General features: G+C 36.7%; 10 protein-coding genes across 10 annotated transcripts; 4 read left to right on the forward strand and 6 right to left on the reverse strand.

Annotated features, from left to right (window-relative positions):
• Nucleotides 1-223: 223 nt before the first annotated feature.
• LOC145274195 (3-isopropylmalate dehydratase large subunit-like) lies at nt 224-3,159 on the reverse strand. The gene is given in 3 exon segments (XM_080127355.1): nt 224-1,530; nt 1,533-1,652; nt 2,448-3,159. Coding segments are annotated over 3 exon segments (2,139 nt in total).
• A 4-nt stretch (nt 3,160-3,163) lies between these two features.
• LOC145274196 (thymidylate kinase-like) lies at nt 3,164-3,793 on the reverse strand. Its single transcript, XM_080127356.1, has one exon. It carries the CDS (start codon nt 3,791-3,793, stop codon nt 3,164-3,166), a length of 630 nt encoding a protein of 209 aa, XP_079983482.1.
• A 12-nt stretch (nt 3,794-3,805) lies between these two features.
• LOC145274197 (histidinol-phosphatase-like) lies at nt 3,806-4,483 on the reverse strand. The gene has a single exon (XM_080127357.1). It carries the CDS (start codon nt 4,481-4,483, stop codon nt 3,806-3,808), a length of 678 nt encoding a protein of 225 aa, XP_079983483.1.
• A 2,243-nt stretch (nt 4,484-6,726) lies between these two features.
• LOC145274198 (peptidoglycan D,D-transpeptidase MrdA-like) lies at nt 6,727-9,890 on the reverse strand. Its single transcript, XM_080127358.1, has 2 exons — nt 9,405-9,890; nt 6,727-8,436 (listed from the first exon to the last, which is right to left on the reverse strand). The coding sequence occupies exons 1-2, from the start codon at nt 9,888-9,890 to the stop codon at nt 6,727-6,729; spliced, it is 2,196 nt and encodes a 731-aa protein (XP_079983484.1).
• A 120-nt stretch (nt 9,891-10,010) lies between these two features.
• On the reverse strand, nt 10,011-11,060 carry LOC145274200 (cell shape-determining protein MreB-like). Its single transcript, XM_080127359.1, has one exon. The coding sequence runs from the start codon at nt 11,058-11,060 to the stop codon at nt 10,011-10,013; it is 1,050 nt and encodes a 349-aa protein (XP_079983485.1).
• A 632-nt stretch (nt 11,061-11,692) lies between these two features.
• LOC145274201 (glutamyl-tRNA(Gln) amidotransferase subunit A-like) lies at nt 11,693-13,168 on the forward strand. Its single transcript, XM_080127360.1, has one exon. It carries the CDS (start codon nt 11,693-11,695, stop codon nt 13,166-13,168), a length of 1,476 nt encoding a protein of 491 aa, XP_079983486.1.
• Nucleotides 13,169-13,225: 57 nt separating this feature from the next.
• Nucleotides 13,226-14,662, forward strand: LOC145274202 (aspartyl/glutamyl-tRNA(Asn/Gln) amidotransferase subunit B-like). Its single transcript, XM_080127361.1, has one exon. The coding sequence runs from the start codon at nt 13,226-13,228 to the stop codon at nt 14,660-14,662; it is 1,437 nt and encodes a 478-aa protein (XP_079983487.1).
• An 18-nt stretch (nt 14,663-14,680) lies between these two features.
• LOC145274203 (replication restart protein PriA-like) lies at nt 14,681-16,690 on the forward strand. The gene has a single exon (XM_080127362.1). It carries the CDS (start codon nt 14,681-14,683, stop codon nt 16,688-16,690), a length of 2,010 nt encoding a protein of 669 aa, XP_079983488.1.
• Nucleotides 16,691-17,219: 529 nt separating this feature from the next.
• On the reverse strand, nt 17,220-18,530 carry LOC145274204 (tRNA hydroxylation protein P-like). Its single transcript, XM_080127363.1, has one exon. The coding sequence runs from the start codon at nt 18,528-18,530 to the stop codon at nt 17,220-17,222; it is 1,311 nt and encodes a 436-aa protein (XP_079983489.1).
• A 67-nt stretch (nt 18,531-18,597) lies between these two features.
• Nucleotides 18,598-19,857, forward strand: LOC145274205 (gamma-glutamyl phosphate reductase-like). The gene has a single exon (XM_080127364.1). The coding sequence runs from the start codon at nt 18,598-18,600 to the stop codon at nt 19,855-19,857; it is 1,260 nt and encodes a 419-aa protein (XP_079983490.1).
• Nucleotides 19,858-20,239: the final 382 nt, after the last annotated feature.

Genomic DNA, 20,239 nt, shown 5'->3' on the forward strand with positions numbered 1-20,239 from the left:
TATTTAATTGAGAAAAGATATGCGTAATATCTTCACGCAAAATGGACTCACCATCTTCTGATTTTTCCGCAAGTTGATAAATTTCTTGCGGAGATACCGGATACTGATTCTCAAATAATAGACACTGTATAGGTTCTAATAAACTTAATTTATTCTGTGATTGATTCTGCGATGCAGAAGATGATGAGTCTTTTTTTTGTGCTGGCATGTGATTATAAGATGATTAAACCCACTCTCTAACATCTACAAAATGCCCAGCAACTGCGGCCGCTGCTGCCATGATAGGGCTAACAAGATGCGTTCTGCCACCCTTTCCTTGTCTGCCTTCAAAGTTGCGATTTGACGTTGATGCACAATGCTTACCATAAGGAAGTTGATCTTCATTCATGCCTAAACACATTGAACATCCTGCTTCTCTCCATTCAAATCCTGCATCCATAAAAATTTTATCTAATCCTTCTTTTTCTGCCTGTTGACGTACTAATCCAGAGCCCGGTACAACCATTGCCCTTTCTATCTTAGCGGAAATTTTTTTGTTTTTTACGATACTTGCCGCTTCTCGAAGATCTTCAATACGAGAGTTTGTGCATGAACCAATAAATACGTATTCTACCGGTATATCTTGAATAGCTAATTGCTCAGATAATCCCATATAATCTAAAGCATTTTGATAAAAATCTCGCTTACTGTCATCCACGTGTTGTAAGCTAGGTAAATTATCATTCACCCCAGACACCATTTCTGGTGAGGTCCCCCATGTAACTTGTGGTTGAATTTTTGCACCATCTATTTCAACAACTTTATCAAACTCTGCTCCTTCATCAGAATATAGGGTTTGCCAATAAGCTAATGCCTGTTCCCATTGTTCTCCTTGTGGAGACATTGGACGATTTTTAATGTATTCAACTGTTTTATCATCAACAGCAACCATCCCACAACGGGCTCCTGCCTCAATAGACATGTTACAAATCGTCATACGACCTTCCATGCTCATGTTTTCAATCACTTCTCCAGCATACTCAAGTGCATAGCCCGTACCACCTGCTGTACCTATTGTACCAATAATGTGTAGAATAACATCTTTAGGTGTTACGCCTTTTTGTAACGTACCTGAGATATTTATTTTCATGCTTTTGGCTTCTTTTTGTAACAAGCATTGAGTTGCCATAACATGTTCCACTTCTGAGGTTCCAATACCTTGTGCCAAACATCCCAAAGCTCCATTAGTTGAGGTGTGTGAGTCCCCACAAACTACGGTCATTCCCGGTAATACTGCTCCTTGCTCGGGTCCCATCACATGTACAATACCTTGTCTTTTATCCTGCAAGGGAATTTGAAAGAAACCAAAATGGTGTGTATTATCTTCCAGTGCTTGAACTTGCTCACGAGAGACAGAATCTTCAATACCAGCAATACCCTTTTTACGAGCATCACTATCCGTGGAAACATTATGATCCGGTACGGCAACAATTGCTTTTTTTCTCCATAATCCACGATTGGATAAGCGCAATCCCTCAAATGCCTGAGGGAAGTTACTTCGTGCACAATGTGTCTGTCAATATAGAGCAAGCATGTCCCATCTTCCTGTTGATTAACCGTATGTTCATGAAACAGTTTTTGATATAACGTTTTTTTACTCACTGTATAACTCTCTTTTTAGGGTTTTTTAGAATTGGCAATTAATTAGAATTTTATTTAATCTCTTTTATCTTTATTAGAAGAAAATTGTGAAGGCAGGATGTCCCAAGGAATCACTTTGGCAATTAGAGGCAAAATAATCATTCCACCCGGTAAAAGAAAAATACCAAAAGCAGGAATACTCTTGGCTAGATCCTTAGCTTGTTCAAATGCTCTCTCTTATCCTCCTGAGAGACTTTATCATTTAAATAAATTCTCCATAAAATCTCTAGCATATCTCCCGTCTCAACAATTTCTCCCCAAGTTTTCATGCTGATATCTTTAAACAAAATCTGAATTTTAGACGGATTAGTCAGTAATTCCTGAACGTCACTAATTCCTTGTTTAATATTTTTTACAACCATAAAAGTTTAAAGGCTATTATTTTTTGAATTTTACTAACTTAATCAGGATTTTAGATACTATCATATTGTTCCAAAAAATCATCCAACCATATAATTTGCAGAAATGTCCAACTTCATTGGTAATTTTAACCGCTATTTGCTCATCACCTTAGGCTGTTGCCTATAACAATTCTGCCAATCAGCATAAGCCGTTTGTAATACTGAAGCATCATTTAAGTTCTGTAACCAGCTTTTTTCTTTATTTTTTCAATGTTTGCTCATACACCCAACCACTTATCATAATCATATGACTCAAAGGCTTTGAGATTATAGGTCAACTTTTGATGAATTAAACGATACAGCCAAATAATATTATTCTCTTTGAGTACCTTCCATTTTTTTGCCATTTCACACTACCAATCTCACCATTTTGTAATTTATTCATATCAGCTAACCATTGAGCATATTGCTCAATACTTTCATTTTGTAAAAATTCACGAGCTAATAAGGGAGCATCTGCTGTAAGCCATAAAGCTTGTTTAATCGCTTTTTCTTGATATATACCTTCTTGTGACAACCATTTCCTAACCTTTTCCCTATCTTCATTGACTATGGATAAAGATAACTTTTGTACCCGACTTTGTATGGTTAAAGGTATTGGGCCTAATGTATCGGCTAATAATAAAAATAATGTATTATCCGTAGGTTCTTCTAAAGTTTTTAAAAAAGCATTAAATGCTTGATTGGTTAATCTATGGGCTGTAAATATAATACCTATTTTCCATCCAGATTGATTCGCTGTTTGACTCACTTGAGCAATTAAATAACGTATCTCATCAATTTTGATTATCCCACTATCAGAAGTAGAAGAGATAGGATAACAATCAGGATGGCACTGTTGGGTAATATCTTCTTGACAAGCAAACCATACACAAGATGGACATTGTCCACATGCTTGATTGCTTTCCTTAGATTGACATAACAACAATCTAGCTAATTCATTCGCTAACACATGTTTCCCAAAACCACTTGGAGCATGAATCAGTAACGCATGAGGTAAATTTTTATTTGCTATACAATCAACAAGATAACGCCAAGTTGCTACAAGCCAAGGATAATTTGTGATGGTAGATGACATAAAACTATTTTTCAAACAAGCATAATAATTCTTTCTGTACATCTACACAAACCTGTTCAATAGACTGATTAGCATTAATCAGTTTAATTCTTTGTGGATGCTGTTTTGCCAAAGAAAGATATCCTTGCCTCACTTTATTTTGAAAATTATTAGCATGACTATCAAGGCGATTGGTAGCTTCATTTTTTTTTGCCAAACGTTCATACGAAACAGTTGTGTCAATATCTAATAGCACAGTCAAATCGGGCTGATGCCCTCCATACACCAACTTCGCCAATTGTTCAACAAAATATCTTTCTATGCCTCTTCCATATACTTGATAGGCAAAAGTTGAATCAGTAAATCGATCACAGAGTACCCAACTATTTGCTTCCAATGCAGGTAAAACTTTTCTTTTAAGATGTTCAAAACGTGCAGCAAACATCATCAGAGCCTCTGTTTCACCTGATACAGAAGCTAATGCATCACTGAGCAATACTTCTCGAATGGTTTCTGCAATAGGTGTTCCGCCTGGTTCTCGACTAAGCATAACATCATTCCCCCTACTTTCAAGAAATTTCTTAGTTTCTTGAATAACAGTACTTTTTCCTGAACCATCAATCCCCTCAAATGTAATAAACTTTGCTTGTGACATCAGCACACCAAATCACTCTTTTTCATCTTGTTCAAAATCAATAATACGCCAACCACAACTGAGTGCATAATCTCTTAATTTATCATCAGCATTCACCACAACAGGATTCTCTGCCATGGTTAATAAAGGAATATCATTAAATGAATCCGAATAGGCAAAACAATCTTTTAAGTGTTTTTTAGATAAGTTATTTTCCTCTAACCATTGATAAATGTTTTTTACCTTATTTTCACCATAATTTGGCAACCCTATATATTTTCCTGTATACTGCTCGCCAATGATTTCTAATTGCGTACTAATCACCTCATTAATACCTAAAATATTCGCAATGGGAGAAACAATAAATGAGTTTGTTGCACTGTGTAAAATCAACCTATCTTCATCTTTTTTATGCTGTGCAATTAATTCATATGATTCTGGGTAAATAATTGGGAGAATCACTGTTTCAACAAATTCATGATTAAGCGATAATAACTCTTCCGTTTGATGCTTTCCCAAAGGTGCCAAGCTAAAACGCAAATATTCATCATGATCTAACACACCCTGCTGGTAATCTTGATAAAATTTTTCATTATTTTTTTGATAATCCTCTGCATCAACAAATTTATTAGCAACTAAAAACTCTCCCCAAAGATAGTCACTATCACCTTGAATTAACGTATTGTCTAAATCAAAAAAAACTAAAGCCATCTCTATATTATTTTATTTTTGCATGAATTTTTTCTGCTAACTGATTAACTGCCATAGCATAACTATTTAGCACATTGTAACGCTTAATCACATTAAAATTATGATACAGTCCCAAAGTTGATAATTTTTTGCTCTAAATAATACTATCTGCTTCACCCCTTTTAAATTTTTTTTTGCCTTTTGGTTGATTTTATTTAATCTTCGATGCATCTTTTCTTCCTTATATCTTGAATTCACAGATGAATAACTAAACTCATATAATAATTTAGCCACAGGTGCATGAACCTGCCATCCATTTTTAATAAAATAATTGGCAACACTCGCAATAGCATCCTCTTCTGAATGAAATAAGTCAATCAAACCATCCTGATTGTAATCTACCGCATAATGCTTATACGAGGTTGGAATGAATTGTCCCATACCCAATGCACCTGCATAAGAACCCTTTTTATCATGCATAAATGAATTTTTCTCACCAAGTTGTAAAAAAGTAATCAATTGCCTTTGATAAAAAGGTTTACGATGAGAATCTTTATGAAAACTATTGGTAATTAAAGTATTACGTACATGATACTTACCTTGAAACTCCCCAAACTTGGTTTCCACACCTAAAATAGCAACAAGAATAGATACAGGTACACCATATTCTTTTGCAACTTTATCATAAATATTTTTATGTTGATAGTAATGTTTGACCCCTAAATCAACCCTTTCTTCTTGAAGAAAAATTTTATTATAAAGTCTCCATGCTACCATATAATGATCAAAAGCCCTTTTGGTTTTAATCTTGTTACTTGCTTTTTTTTTCTTGCCTTTTTTAATCAGTTCAATAACTTTTGGATTATATTCATATTCCTCATAAAAATAACGCCTAAGATCATTTTCATTAACATCTTTTTTAAATCTACCAATAAAGTCTTCCATTGCCCGAACATCTAAATATTTGTGATGTTCTCTACTTTTTTCCATATTATGTTGCCCTTGCCCAAAAGCAGTTGCATAACAAAAAAGCAAACTAGCAATAAAATAATGATGGAAGTTTCGTATAGATATTTTTTTACTCATAATTCTATATTATCTTCTGTAATGCGTCGCACTTTTCTCAATAGCATGGCATTTTATTGATGAAAGCAAACCTAAAATAATTGCATAGGCTATTAATGAACTTCCTCCATAACTCATTAATGGCAATGGTAAGCCAACAACTGGCAATAAACCTAATACCATACCAATATTAACAGTCATATACATAAAAATCACCACACTTAACGTTACCCCTAATACACGAGAAAAATGGCTTGTTGAGGCAATAGAGATAGATAATCCCCTATACATTAATGCTATATAAACCATAATTAATGCTACCGAACCTAAAAAGCCAAACTCTTCAGCAATCACTGAAAAGATAAAATCAGTATGCTTCTCAGGGACAAAATCTAAACGTGATTGACCACCTTGCAACCAACCACTACCAACCCATCCTCCTGAACCAATAGCAATCATTGACTGAATAACATGATAGCCTGAACCCAAGGGGTCTTGATAGGGATCTAAAAAAGTTAATACTCTTTGTTTTTGATAGGCATGCATATTGCTCCACAATAGCGGAAAACTCAAAACCATTACCGTAACCCCTGCCATAATAATTTTCCAAGGCAATCCTGCTAAAAAAATCACAACTAATCCTGACATTAACACCATCAATGCAGAACCCAAATCAGGCTGAATCGCAATTAATATAACTGATACAGAAATAACCATGCATACCACAATCCAAGCAAACCATCTACTTATTGCATATTCATCAGCCAAATTTAGCCACCACGCCAACATTAATGGGAGAAGAAATTTAAAAAATTCAGAGGGTTGTAAATTAACCACACCAAAATCAATCCAGCGTTGTGAACCATTGCTTTCAACTCCCCAAAGAAAAACTGCAATAAGCAATAAAATCCCACTTACATAAAGATAGGGTGAAAATAACTTAACTATGTATATCGGTATTTGACTTACTACAAGAAAAAATACCCATGCCACAAGGTAATTAATTATCTGTTTCTTATACAAGTATGATGAGGTTTCTGGGTCATAAATCATGACAACAGAAAAAACAGAAAAGCTTAAAAAGAATAATACTATCCATAAATCAATGGCTGGTTTCCAAGAGCGAGTACGCCCAACCAACTCCGGAGCAATATAATCTCCTTTGCGACTAGCAATATTTTTATGCAAAAAATCAACCATTAATAATACTGAAAATATTTATCCAATACTTTTCTTGCCACTTTACTTGCAATACCTGAACCATTTCCACCATTTTCTATGACCACTGCAATAGCCACTTTAGGATTTTTATAAGGCGCAAAACCAGCAAACAATGAATGATCTCGAAACTTTTCCTTAAGATTCTCTTTTTGTTTTTCTCGCTTATTAGGATCTTGAGCTAGATTCACAATCTGTGCAGTTCCAGTTTTACCTGCTAAACTATAAACTGTACCTTTCATGACTTTATGAGCAGTTCCATAAGGTTGGTTAACCGTATCATACAAGGAAGATTTTACACTTTTCCAATCTTTTTCATCATACCATTTAACTCGATGTGAGGAACGAGATTTTGTTTTTTTAGAATTAAAACTCACCAAAGAAGGAAATACTACTTCTCCATGATTAGCTAATGTAGTTATGGCAACAGCCAGCTGCAAAGGAGTGGTTAAAAAATAACCTTGACCAATGGCAGTAATCACCGTTTCACCATCAATCCAACTTCCTCCATTACTTGCATATTTCCAATCACGACTTGGTAAAATTCCCGAGGATTCTCCAAACACATCAATGCCAGTTTTTTTTCCAAAAACAAATTGATCTAAAAATGAACTTAATCGATCAATCCCTATACGGTTACCCAAATCATAAAAATACACATCTGAAGATTTTGCCATTGCTTCATGCAAATCTACCCAACCATGCCCACCTTTCTTCCAGTCATGAAAACGGCGTTCATTACCCTTTACTTGGTAATATGGCTTTGCCAAAAATTTCTTATTAGCCTCTAAGAGTTTATAATGCAATCCAGCTAAAGCAACAAAAGGCTTAATGATCGATGCCGGTGGATACTGAGCCTTAATGGCCCGATTAAGTAAAGGCTTATTCTTATTTTGAAATAACTCCTTTATGCCAACCCCTGAAATAAACACATTATTGTCATAGTACGGAGCACTACTCATTACTAATATATCGCCATTTGATACATCCATCAAAACAACTGATCCCTTTAAGTCTTTAATTTGCTCATCAACATACTTTTGCAATCGTGCATCAATGGTAAGCTGCAAATCTGCACCATCTGTAGCTGGCTCAATTTCAATATCTTTAATTCTTTTACCATTTACATTAACTTCAACAATTTTATGACCTACTTTCCCACGCAATTCACGATCATAATAACGTTCCAATCCGTTTTTTCCCACATACGTAAAATTCCTACTATCACTCTGCTTATCAAATAACGCATTATCATTTAAATCTGTATCACCAACAAGTCCAACATAGCCCAATATATGAGCAGCAACATGATGGTAAGGATAGATACGCACGATTTTATAATCTAAACTAATCTCTGGATAAAGAAAGCTGATATTTGAAAAACGTGCAGCCTCCTCATCATTAAGAATGGCAAAAGAGACAAATTGCTGTTTGCGTTTATATCGCTTATTTTTCTTATATAAGTACCAAGAATTTTCATCATTTAAACCCAGTTTAATGCTAACATCATGGATGATTTTTTTTATTTTATCTCGTTGAATTTTATTGTTAATGCGTAATTCATAACGTGCCTTATTGTCTGCTAAGACTTCACCATTACGATCAAATATACGTCCACGATAAGGCGTGATGGGAACAAAAGAAAAACGATTTTTCTCAGATTGTTTCTGAAATTCTATATAGTTTGATACCTGTAAATCAAATAAGCGAAAAATCAGTATCAAGACTATTATCAAAGTGAAAAATGCAAGCTGAAACGTCCTATTTCGATAAAGGAAATAAATCGCTCTATAATTTTTTAATTGAATCGTTGATTTAGGTTTTCTAAACTTCATCTTAAAATTTAGAAAGGTTTTGGGGTTTAGGAAGAAAATTATGTAAAATTAGTAGCAAAACAATCCCTAAAAAAGCAGAAAAAATAATTGGCTGATAATGAATGAGAAATATATTTTGATCATATAACCAAGCAAAAAGAAGTACTCTTAACACCTCATAAATCATAATAAACAACACGGTTAAAAATACCTTTCCTATACCACCAGAAAAAGAAAAAAACACCATCAAAACTCTAAACAGCAGACCTATGGTTATAAAAAGAAATGCCTCAGAGCCAAGATAAACATGCGTCAATACATCACTTGCAATACCACATAAAAACATCCATCCAAGTCCAAATTGCAAAGGCAGGCGATACATAAAAAGTAATCCCATCACCAGCATCCATGGGGGTGTGTATAAAATAATATCATTTGGAAATGGATAAATGCTTAAAAACATCGCACAAATTACCACAATAACGATTGAAATAAAATTCATAACTCTAACTTGATTAATCTCTACGAATCAGCACCAACACTTTTCTTAAGCTGGAGAATGGTACAACAGAGCGAATATTGCTGGTAATCATATAACGGCCAGTTTCAACTGATTCAACTGTAGCAACAGGAAATCCAGCTGGAAAAACTCCGCCTAAACCTGTAGTGACAAACAAATCATTTGGCAAAATATTCAATCTCTTATCTGGTGATTGCAAACGCATACCTATTGATGAACCATATGCAATAGCACGCAAGCCATTTCGCTTATTATAAACAGAAATAGACATAGATGGTGCATACAACAATAATACCTGAGAACTATACACACCAACATAACTTACCTGACCAATAACTCCTTGATTATTGATAACTGCCTGCCCAACTTCTATACCATCCTCAGCATTTAGATTGATACTTATTTCATAGGGAGATTGTCTATTGGCAATTTTCTTAACTTCTGCTAATTTAACCGCAAAATTTGGAATTAATGATTTGACTCCCAAAAACTTTAACAATTCTTCATTTTGTTGCTTAATCAAAGACAATTGATAAACTTGTGAAGTCAATAATGTATTTTGATTTTCTAAATAATCAATACGATCTTGTAAATTCTCCTCCTCACTCAGTCTGATTTTTTCAAACTTTTCATACCAATTTAAAAACGTATCAGGAATGGTTCTAATTGGTTGAGAAAGCGAATAGAGATAAGCAAAAGAATAATTCCATTGCTTTTGTAAAAAAATCAGCCCAAAACAAACCAAAACCAAAGAAGCATACTTTAAAAAATCTCCTCGACGAGCAGCCTTTACAAGATTATGCTTCAGCATTTAACTGTCATTAAAATTCAAGGTGAAAGCAGAGACAAGCGAAATCCCCATAGAGCAATGGATATTTTCTTATGTTTTTTTAGATAATTAACATCCATGTAAGCTGATAGAAAACACTTGTTATTCTTCAGTAAAAATATCAGTTAACTTATGTTTATCCAACATTTCTAACGCCATTCCTCCACCAAGAGCAACGCATGTTAGCGGATCATCTGCAACCACACACTGTATACCAGTACTTTGTGTAATGCGTTTATCAAGCTGATACAATAATGAACCACCACCTGTTAAGGTAATTCCTTTACCTGCAATATCTGAACCTAATTCGGGAGGGGTTTTTTCTAAAGCTGTATGCACAGCAACAATGATTTGATTAACAGGTTCTTCCAATGCCTCAGCAATTTCACTACGACTTAGCACAATGGCATGTGGAATTCCCTCAGCAATACTGCGTCCATGTATTTCCATTTTTTTCTCTTCAGTTGAATCTGATACGAGGGCGGCTCCTATCTCCATCTTAATTTGCTCTGCAGTAACCTCTCCAATAAGCGTACCATATTGCTGACGTATATACCGAATAATCGCCTCATCCATTGAATCACCACCAACCTTAGTTGATGCAGCATAAACACTACCATTTAATGACAATGTTGCAACCTCAGTGGTACCACCACCAATATCAACTACCATAGAACCCGAAGCTTCATTAACCGACAAACCAGCACCAATTGCCGCGGCAAGTGGCTCTTCAATAAGATAAACTCTTCTTGCATTCGCACCTAATGCTGACTCTCTAATTGCTCTTCTCTCTACTTGTGTTGAACTACACGGCACACATACCAACACCCTTGGACTTGGTGTTAAAAAGCGACTTTGATGAGTTTTACGAATAAAATAATCAAGCATTTGCTCGGTTACCGTAAAATCAGCTATCACACCATCTCTTAATGGACGAATTGCCTCAATACTACCGGGCGTTCTACCCAACATAGTTTTCGCTAACTCACCAATAGCCACAACACTTTTTTGACCACGAGAATTAGCACGTACAGCAACCACTGAAGGCTCATTTAATACAATACCTTTCGATCGACTGTAGATAAGCGTATTAGCCGTACCAAGATCAATAGATAAATCTTGTGAAAATAGTCCACGAATAAAATTAAACATAATTAAAGAAAACGTTTGTTAAAGAAACAGAATCATTCTGTCAAATTTAAGCACTGATGTTAAGTTATGCTTACAAGATTTTCCCTATTTCACTAATTTAAAAATCTTATGTAATCCATCCCGTAGTTAACTTATAGAAAGCATCTTTAAAAAAGGTCTCTCCAATAAGTAAAAAATTACTTACCTGATATACTCAGAACATCAACATCATCACTGTACAATTATAATGTATGTACTATTTCTTCGATTCCTTGAGGATAATGAGTTGAGGATAATGAGAATGCTCCTCATTTTTATCACTAAACGTAAATTATAAATACTTGCTTCATGTCTGTCTCAATTGAAAACATCAACCAAATTGCACACCTTGCTCGTTTACAATTTAACGAGTCTGAACTTCCACAATTTACTGAACAATTTAATCAAGTCCTTAATTTAGTGGATAAGATCAACCGAGTCAAGACTGATGATATTGAACCTATGGCAAGCCCTTTAGAAAGCATTCAGCGTTTAAGAGAAGATGTGATTACCGAAGAAAATCAAAGAGAAAAAATGCAAGAAAATGCCCCGCAAACTGAAGCCGGTTTATACCTTGTCCCAACGATTATCGAATAACTCCCCTACCTAATACAATGGCACAACTACACGAACTTACTGTCCAAGAACTTAGCGAAAAGCTAGCAAAAAAAGAAATCAGCAGCAAAGAACTCACCATACATTTTATCAACCGTACTGAACGCTTAGATGATAAAACTCGAGCTTATATCAGCATTAACCAAGATAATGCTTTAAAACAAGCCGAACAAGCTGATAAGCTTTTGGCTAAAGGAGATTGCCATATCATGACAGGTATTCCTATCGCATTGAAAGATATCTATTGTGTGGATGGTGGACGTACCACCTGTGCAAGCCGAATGCTGGAAAATTTCATTGCACCTTATCATGCAACAGTTACAGCTAAAATCCTATCTGCCAACATGCCTCTACTTGGCAAACTCAATATGGATGAATTTGCTATGGGGTCAACCACTAAAACCAGTTACTTTGGCTATACCCATAATCCATGGGATTTACAAGCTATTCCTGGTGGTTCATCTGGTGGGTCAGCCGCCGCCATTGCAGCAGGTTTAACCCCTCTATCAGTTGGCACAGATACAGGCGGCTCTATTCGTCAACCAGCATCATGCTGTGGTATTACAGGACTGAAACCAACTTATGGTGTGGTTTCTCGTTGGGGACAGATTGCTTTTGCATCCAGTCTGGATCAAGGTGGTCCGATGGCAAAAAGTGCGGTCGATTGTGCCTTTTTATTAGACGTCATTAGCGGTTACGATGAAAAAGACTCTACCTCAATTGAACAACCTGAAACTAGCACAACTAAACATTTAGAAGACTCCATTAAAGGATTAAAAATAGGCGTTCCTTATCATCTTTTTGAAGATAACAAAGAAGTTGTTGGAGAAGAAAACATTCAACACTTAAAACAAGCCATTGAACTCTACCAATCTCTGGGCTGTGAAATTATTGACATCACCATCAACAATTTAGATAGTGCTATTGCCGCATACTATATTATTGCCTCAGCTGAGGCATCATCAAACCTCTCTCGTTATGATGGCGTGCGTTATGGTTATCGTTGCGAAAACCCTGTAGATTTAACTGATTTATATAAACGAACACGCTCTGAAGGATTTGGTGAAGAAGTAAAAAGACGCTTAATGATAGGCACCTATGTGCTATCAGCTGGCTACTTTGACGCCTATTATTTACAAGCACAAAAAGTCCGACAAATCATCACCAACGAATTTAAACAACTATTTTCACAAGTCAATACCATCCTGCTACCTACCAAGCCGGGATCGGCATTTAATCTTGATAGCAACGATCAAGATCCAGTCAGTATTTATATGGAAGATATATTTACTATTCCCATTAATCTTGCCGGTTTACCTGCCCTCTCTATGCCTATTGGATTTGATAACATAAAAAGACCTCTTGGTATGCAACTTATCGGTAACTATAAAGAAGAACACCTTCTACTTAACCTATCCCATCACTATCAAAAAGAGACTGATTGGCATAAGCAAACACCTCCTAACTTTAGCTAAAAAGTTTAATTGAGTAAAAAAAACCATTATCACTTTTATCATAAACCATAATAAATCATGACTCACTGGCAACCCGTTATTGGCTTAGAAATTCACGCTCAATTAGCCACTAAAACAAAAATCTTTTCCCCAGCCTCTACTAAATTTGGCTCACCACCAAACACTCAAGCCTGTGCCATTGATTTAGGTTTACCCGGTGTACTTCCGGTATTAAACAAAGAAGCACTAAATATGGCAATTCAATTTGCTTTAGCCATTGAAGCAGAGATTGGTAAACGATCCATTTTTGCCCGTAAAAACTACTTCTACCCTGACTTACCAAAAGGCTATCAGATCAGCCAGTACGAACACCCCATTGTTGGCAAAGGAAATATTTCCATCACTTTAGCTGATAAAACTAACAAAATAGTGGGTATCACACGTGCACATCTAGAAGAAGACGCCGGCAAATCATTACATGAAAACTTCATTAACCAAAGTGGTATAGATCTAAACCGAGCAGGAACACCTTTGCTGGAAATTGTTTCCGAACCTGATCTGTTCTCTATTGAAGAGACCATTGCTTATGCTAAAAAAATACATGCCATTGTGCAATATCTACATATTTGTGATGGCAATATGCAAGAAGGATCTTTTCGTATGGATGCAAACATCTCCCTACACAAACAAAACGAACCACTTGGTACTCGAGCGGAAATCAAAAATATCAACTCATTCAAATTCTTAGAAAAGGCACTCGAATATGAAATAGAAAGACAAAGCGAGTTACTCGATAATGGTAAAGAAGTGATACAAGAAACACGCCTCTTTGACTCAGAAAAAGGAGAAACCCGTTCCATGCGTAGCAAAGAAGAAGCCAATGATTATCGTTATTTCCCTTGCCCAGATTTACTTCCTGTAGTCATCACTGAAAAAGATATTGATCAAGCAAGAAGTAACTTACCTGAACTCCCTGATGCACGTCGTGAACGCTTCCAAAATGATTATGAACTCTCCCAATACGATGCTAACGTCCTCACTGCCTCACGTGAAATTGCTGATTTTTACGAACAAGTCTGTCAAGTTGTTGGCAATCATTATAAAATTTGTGCTAACTGGGTCATGGGCGATTTTTCTGGCATGCTCAATCAAGATAACCTCTATATCCATGAAAGCCCCGTAAACTCCACACAACTTGGCAAACTTATTCAACGCATCACTGATAGCACCATCTCTGGAAAAATAGCCAAAGATATTTTTGAACACATGTGGGAAAATGGTGGAGATGTCGATCAAATCATTGAACAAAAAGGACTCAAGCAAATCACCGATGTAGCAGCTATTGAAAAAATGGTTGATGAAGTCATCGCCAACAACCCTGAACAAGTTGCTGCCTACCTCAGCGGTAAAGACAAATTATTTGGCTTCTTTGTTGGACAAATCATGAAAGCCAGCCAAGGAAAAGCCAATCCTGCTGAAGTTAATAAACTCCTCAAACAAAAACTTATTCCTTGATTAGCTATTGACTGCTTAATGTACCGCCTAGACATTTTACTGCCACTAGCGGTAAACACACTAAGTTATCAAGCTGAATCACCCATTCCTCAATTCTGTCGTGTTGCCGTTCCTCTTGGAAAAAAAATCAGAATAGGAATTGTTTATACATGCCAAAAAATAGACACAGGAAAACTCTCAAAAAAAGACACATTCAAGCTAAAAAATATTGCTGAGATAATTGATAAGCAACCTATCATTCCAGCAAAACTCATTCAACTGATACAATGGATGACAAACTATTATCATCATTGGGATGGAATTATTTGGCAAACAGCCTTACCTAGACACTTTTGGACAAATAAAAAACCACCCACTGATGAGGAAATAAACCATGCCTCAAAACCAAGCAAAAATTTAACAAAAGCTCGCCAATTTCATGAACTCAACCCAGATCAGCAACACGCTATTGAACAGGTAATTAATCAACCACGAGGCTTTCATCCTTGGCTACTCAATGGAGTTACTGGAAGCGGAAAAACCGAAGTTTATCTACAACTCACCCAGCACTATATCAAACAAGGCAAGCACGTTCTTATTCTTATTCCAGAAATCTCACTCACTCAGCAAAATATTCAACGCTTTAATGAGCGATTTAATGATTTATTTGTCTATCATTCCGAACGCACCGCTAAAAAACGAGAAATTACGTGGTATGCCGCCAAGCATGGAAAAGCACAAATCATTCTCGGCACACGCTCGGCAGTGTTTACTCCCTTAGATAACTTAGGTTTAATTATTGTTGATGAAGAACACGATGACTCCTACCGTCAACACGATGGCGTACACTATTGTGCCCGTGATGTAGCGGTTATGCGTGCCAAACAAGAAGATATTCCTATTTTACTTGGATCAGCCACTCCTTCATTTGAAAGCCTGCACAATGTTCACCAAAAACGCTACCAACAACTTTCTCTACCTAAGCGAGCCGGAGAAAGCCATTTTCCCAACATCCGTTTTATTGACATGCGTAAAAGACGCTCTGTGCTTAGCGATATACTCATTGATGAAATAACAAACAACCTAAAAAAAGAAGAACAAAGCATTCTGTTTCTCAATCGCCGTGGCTATTCCCCCGTATTAATCTGTCATTCCTGTGGTTGGATACCAGAATGTCATCACTGCCAACGCCCCCCAACTTACCATCGCAGAGGCAACCACTTACATTGCCATTTATGTGACTGGCGAGCACCTGCTCATTCTATCTGTCCTGCCTGTCATTCTGATGACTTAAGAACCCTTGGTGAAGGCACAGAAAAAATTGAAGAACTTATCTGTGAACAATTTCCTGAGGCACGTATTGCTCGCTTAGATCGAGACAGCACCAAACACAAAGGCAGTATGCAAACCATCCTAAAACGCATGCACAATCATGAAATTGACATTCTCCTCGGCACACAAATGGTAAGCAAAGGACACGACATGCCCAATGTAACCCTAGTTGGTATCATCAACACCGATCAAGGGCTACTCAGCCCCCATTACCGCACAGAAGAAAAACTCATTCAACTCATTACCCAAGTTACCGGACGTGCCGGTAGAGGAAAAAAACGTGGACAGGTACTCCTACAAACCCATCACCCTCAACACCCAACCCTACAAAATCTATTCCAATATGGCTACCTAAGAAGTGCTGAAATGCTGATGAATCAACGGAGAGAGAGCCATCTTCCTCCTTATTACCCACAAGCCCTACTTAGAGTTGAATGCCCCAATCAAAGCAAGGCAGAACAATTTATCAAACAAGCACATCAATTAGCTAATCACTACATTCAGCAACATCAGTTAAGTGATTTTATTATTCTCTACCCTGTGGTACCTGCTAGTATTGAACGCATCAATATCCATTTTCGCATACAATTTCTCATCCACAGCAAAAAGAGACAACCCCTACATCAATTACTCAAACACATCATTTCCACCATCAAATACTGGCAACGCCCATCTAGACTACGCTGGTCTCTCCGTCTAGACCCCACAGAACTATAAAAATATACAATATGATATTCGTAGAGACGCAATTCATTACGTCTTTAAGATTTATCGCGTTTTCATTTACCGCCTACGAACGAGAGACCAACAATACAAGAGACGCCATAAATGGACGTCTCTACGTTGGTTGTGATAGAAAATGCCAACAATGAGACCTCTCTACAGAATACATTAATTCTAATGGTGAATGGTACATGGATTTTTTATATGCTATGTGTCGTATCACTTAAGCCTGATTGTCTACGTAGTAAAGGAATGTACACAACCTAATCAAACTTAGCATAGAATTGACAAGCCTCCTCTGATTTTAAATGACAAGCTTTAGCATATAATTTAGCCGCCTTCGAATAATTTTGTTCGACTCCATCACCAAGTTCATAGAGTATTCCCAAATTGGAAAACACCTCTACATTACCACCCTCACAAGATTTTTCTAATTCTTTGATAGAATTGCTTTCTGCATAAGCCACATAGGAAGATAGTAGCATTAACCATATAATGATTTTTTTATGTTAAATCACATGATTTATAAATTCGTAGCAAGCATGGTGAAAGGGGATTCTTGCTTAGGTAAGATAAGTTGAGCATCTACCCCTCCTCCTTTAATCTCTTCAATGGGATGACCTTTATGATCTTGTAGATGATCAATCACATGAAAATAGTTACCATTCGGTGAAATAATCTCCACCTCATCACCCAAACGCATTTTATTTTTACTTAAAATCTTTGTGATGCCTGTTTGTGCTTCATAATCTACCACTTCAGCACACACCCGTTGAATCCGATTACGTGAATGTGAGTCAATATAATTTTGATATTCTTGTGATTGATGACGTTGAAAGAAACCATCGGTATACCCCCTATTGGCAAGGTTTTCCAATGTACCTAATAAATTGGGATCAAATTCCCTACCCGCCACAGCATCATCAATGGCTTGACGATAAGTTTGTGCGGTGCGTGCTACATAATAACATGATTTGGTTCGCCCTTCAATTTTTACACAATCAATACCCATTTCTACCAATCTTGGAATGTGCTGTATGGCTCGCAAATCTTTTGAATTCATAATATAGGTACCATGATCATCTTCCTCAATGGGCATGTATTCACCTGGGCGATTGGCTTCCTCTAATAAATAGGGTTGTGAAACATTGATTGAGTTAATTGGTTTGGGGGCAGTGATATCTTTAATATTCGTATCCACACCTGCCTCTCCTTGATCTTCATGAACGCTATAATTCCAACGGCAAGAGTTTGTACATGTCCCCTGATTAGGATCTCGATGATTGAAATAACCTGAAAGCAAACAACGCCCAGAATAAGCAATACACAATGCCCCATGCACAAATACTTCCAATTCCACATCAGGACACTGCTGACGAATTTCAGCAATCTCATCAAAAGAGAGTTCACGGGATAAAATTACCCGTTGGATACCCACTTGATTCCAAAACTTTACTGCTGCCCAATTCACCGCATTTGCCTGCACAGAAAGATGTATAGGCATCTCGGGAAAATTCTCTCGCACCAACATAATCAACCCTGCATCTGCCATAATCAAGGCATCTGGCTTGAGCTTAATAATCTCACCAATATCATGCAAAAATGTTTTGATTTTCGAATTATGTGGCATCAAATTAATGGTTGCAAAAAACTGCTTACCTTGTTGATGAGCCTCAGCAATACCAATGCGTAAATTATCAATACCAAATTCATTATTTCTTGCACGCAAAGAATAGCGAGGCGGTCCGGCATACACCGCATCTGCCCCATAAGCAAAGGCAAAACGCATGTGTTTTAAGCTCCCAGCAGGAAGAAGTAATTCAGGAGATTTCATTGATTAAACAAATAGTTGTAAAATGTAATTAATCTTTTAATTTTAAATCAAATCATGTAGCAACTCAATGAATAGCTCAATCACTCAACTGTGGCAAAATATTGCAGAAAATGCGGCTAATTCTTCGCAAATTATGCGAACATTATCAACGAAACAAAAAAATCAAACTCTTGTAGCATTAGCAAAAGAAATTGATAAAAAACGTGACTTCATTTTGCAAGAAAATCAAGTCGATCTCAATAATGGTAAAGCCAAGCAACTCAGTGCTGCTCTCTTAGATAGATTAAGTTTAGATAATGCCAAAATTGATCAAATGATTGCTGGTATTCACCAAGTTATTGAGTTGCCTGACCCCGTTGGTGAAATAAGCAAGATGAGTTATCGTCCATCTGGCATTCAAGTAGGAAAAATGCGTTCACCACTTGGGGTTATTGCCATCATCTATGAATCACGTCCAAATGTCACCATTGATGCCACTATTTTGTGTTTTAAATCAGGTAATACCTGTATTTTACGTGGTGGCTCTGAAGCGATACATTCCAACATTGCCATTTATCAATGCATTAAAAATACCTTGAATGATACAAATGTTCCTATACACGCTGTACAACTTTTAGAACAAACCGACCGCTCCCTCATTCATATGATGGGGCAATCACCTGAGTATGTGGATGTCATTATTCCACGAGGTGGTGAAGGATTAATCCGTGCAGTATGTGAAAATAGCAAAGTTCCTGTAATGAAACACCTGCACGGAGTTTGTCACACTTATATAGAAAAAACAGCTGATTCAACCATGGCAGAAAATATTGCTTTTAATGCAAAAACCCGTCGCTATGGCGTCTGTAATGCCATGGAAACACTATTAATCGACAAAGAAATTGCCCCAAACCTCCTCCCTTCACTGAGTAAACGCTATCACGATAAAAACGTTGAACTACGAGGATGTGAACAAACCTGCAAGATTATTGACATCATCCCTGCCACTGAAGAAGACTGGCAAACTGAATATCTTGATGCCATACTCTCCATTAAAATCATGGACAATAGCGATCAAGCAATTGCACACATTAATCATTATGGTTCAGCACACTCTGATGCCATTATTACCAATGATTTCCAGCAAGCTCAAAAATTCATGAAAGAAGTGGATTCTAGTTCGGTAATGGTGAATACCTCAACCGCCTTTGCTGATGGCTTTGAGTATGGACTTGGTGCTGAAATTGGTATCAGTACCGATAAGCTACACGCAAGAGGACCAATAGGATTAGAAGGTCTCACCAATGAGAAATACATTGTTATTGGGCAAGGAGAAACTCGCCCCTAAAGATACACCAAACGAAACTGGCACAAAATAAATTGCTATGATTCGAGCTTTTCTCGGAGGAAGTTTTAACCCCATTCATCAAGGACACATCCAATTAGCACTTGAAAGCATCCAATTGCTCAACCTCAACAGCATCACTCTCATTCCTTGCAAAGACAATCCCTTGAAAAAAATTGATACCACTGTGCAAACACACGCTAGAATAGAGGCAATCGAACAAGCAATCCAACAACATGATTTTTTACAAGCAGACTATCGAGAAATACACTCTACTCAGGCACAATCTTTTACCATTGATACCTTAAAATCTATTAAACAAGACTCTCTACAAGATACCCTTATATTTGTCATGGGAAGTGATGCATTCTATACTATTCATCTA

The sequence above is a fragment of the Euprymna scolopes genome, unplaced genomic scaffold (assembly GCF_053919585.1).
Source record: "Euprymna scolopes isolate OS-2025 unplaced genomic scaffold, ASM5391958v1 sca287, whole genome shotgun sequence".
Lineage (NCBI taxonomy): Eukaryota > Metazoa > Mollusca > Cephalopoda > Sepiida > Sepiolidae > Euprymna > Euprymna scolopes.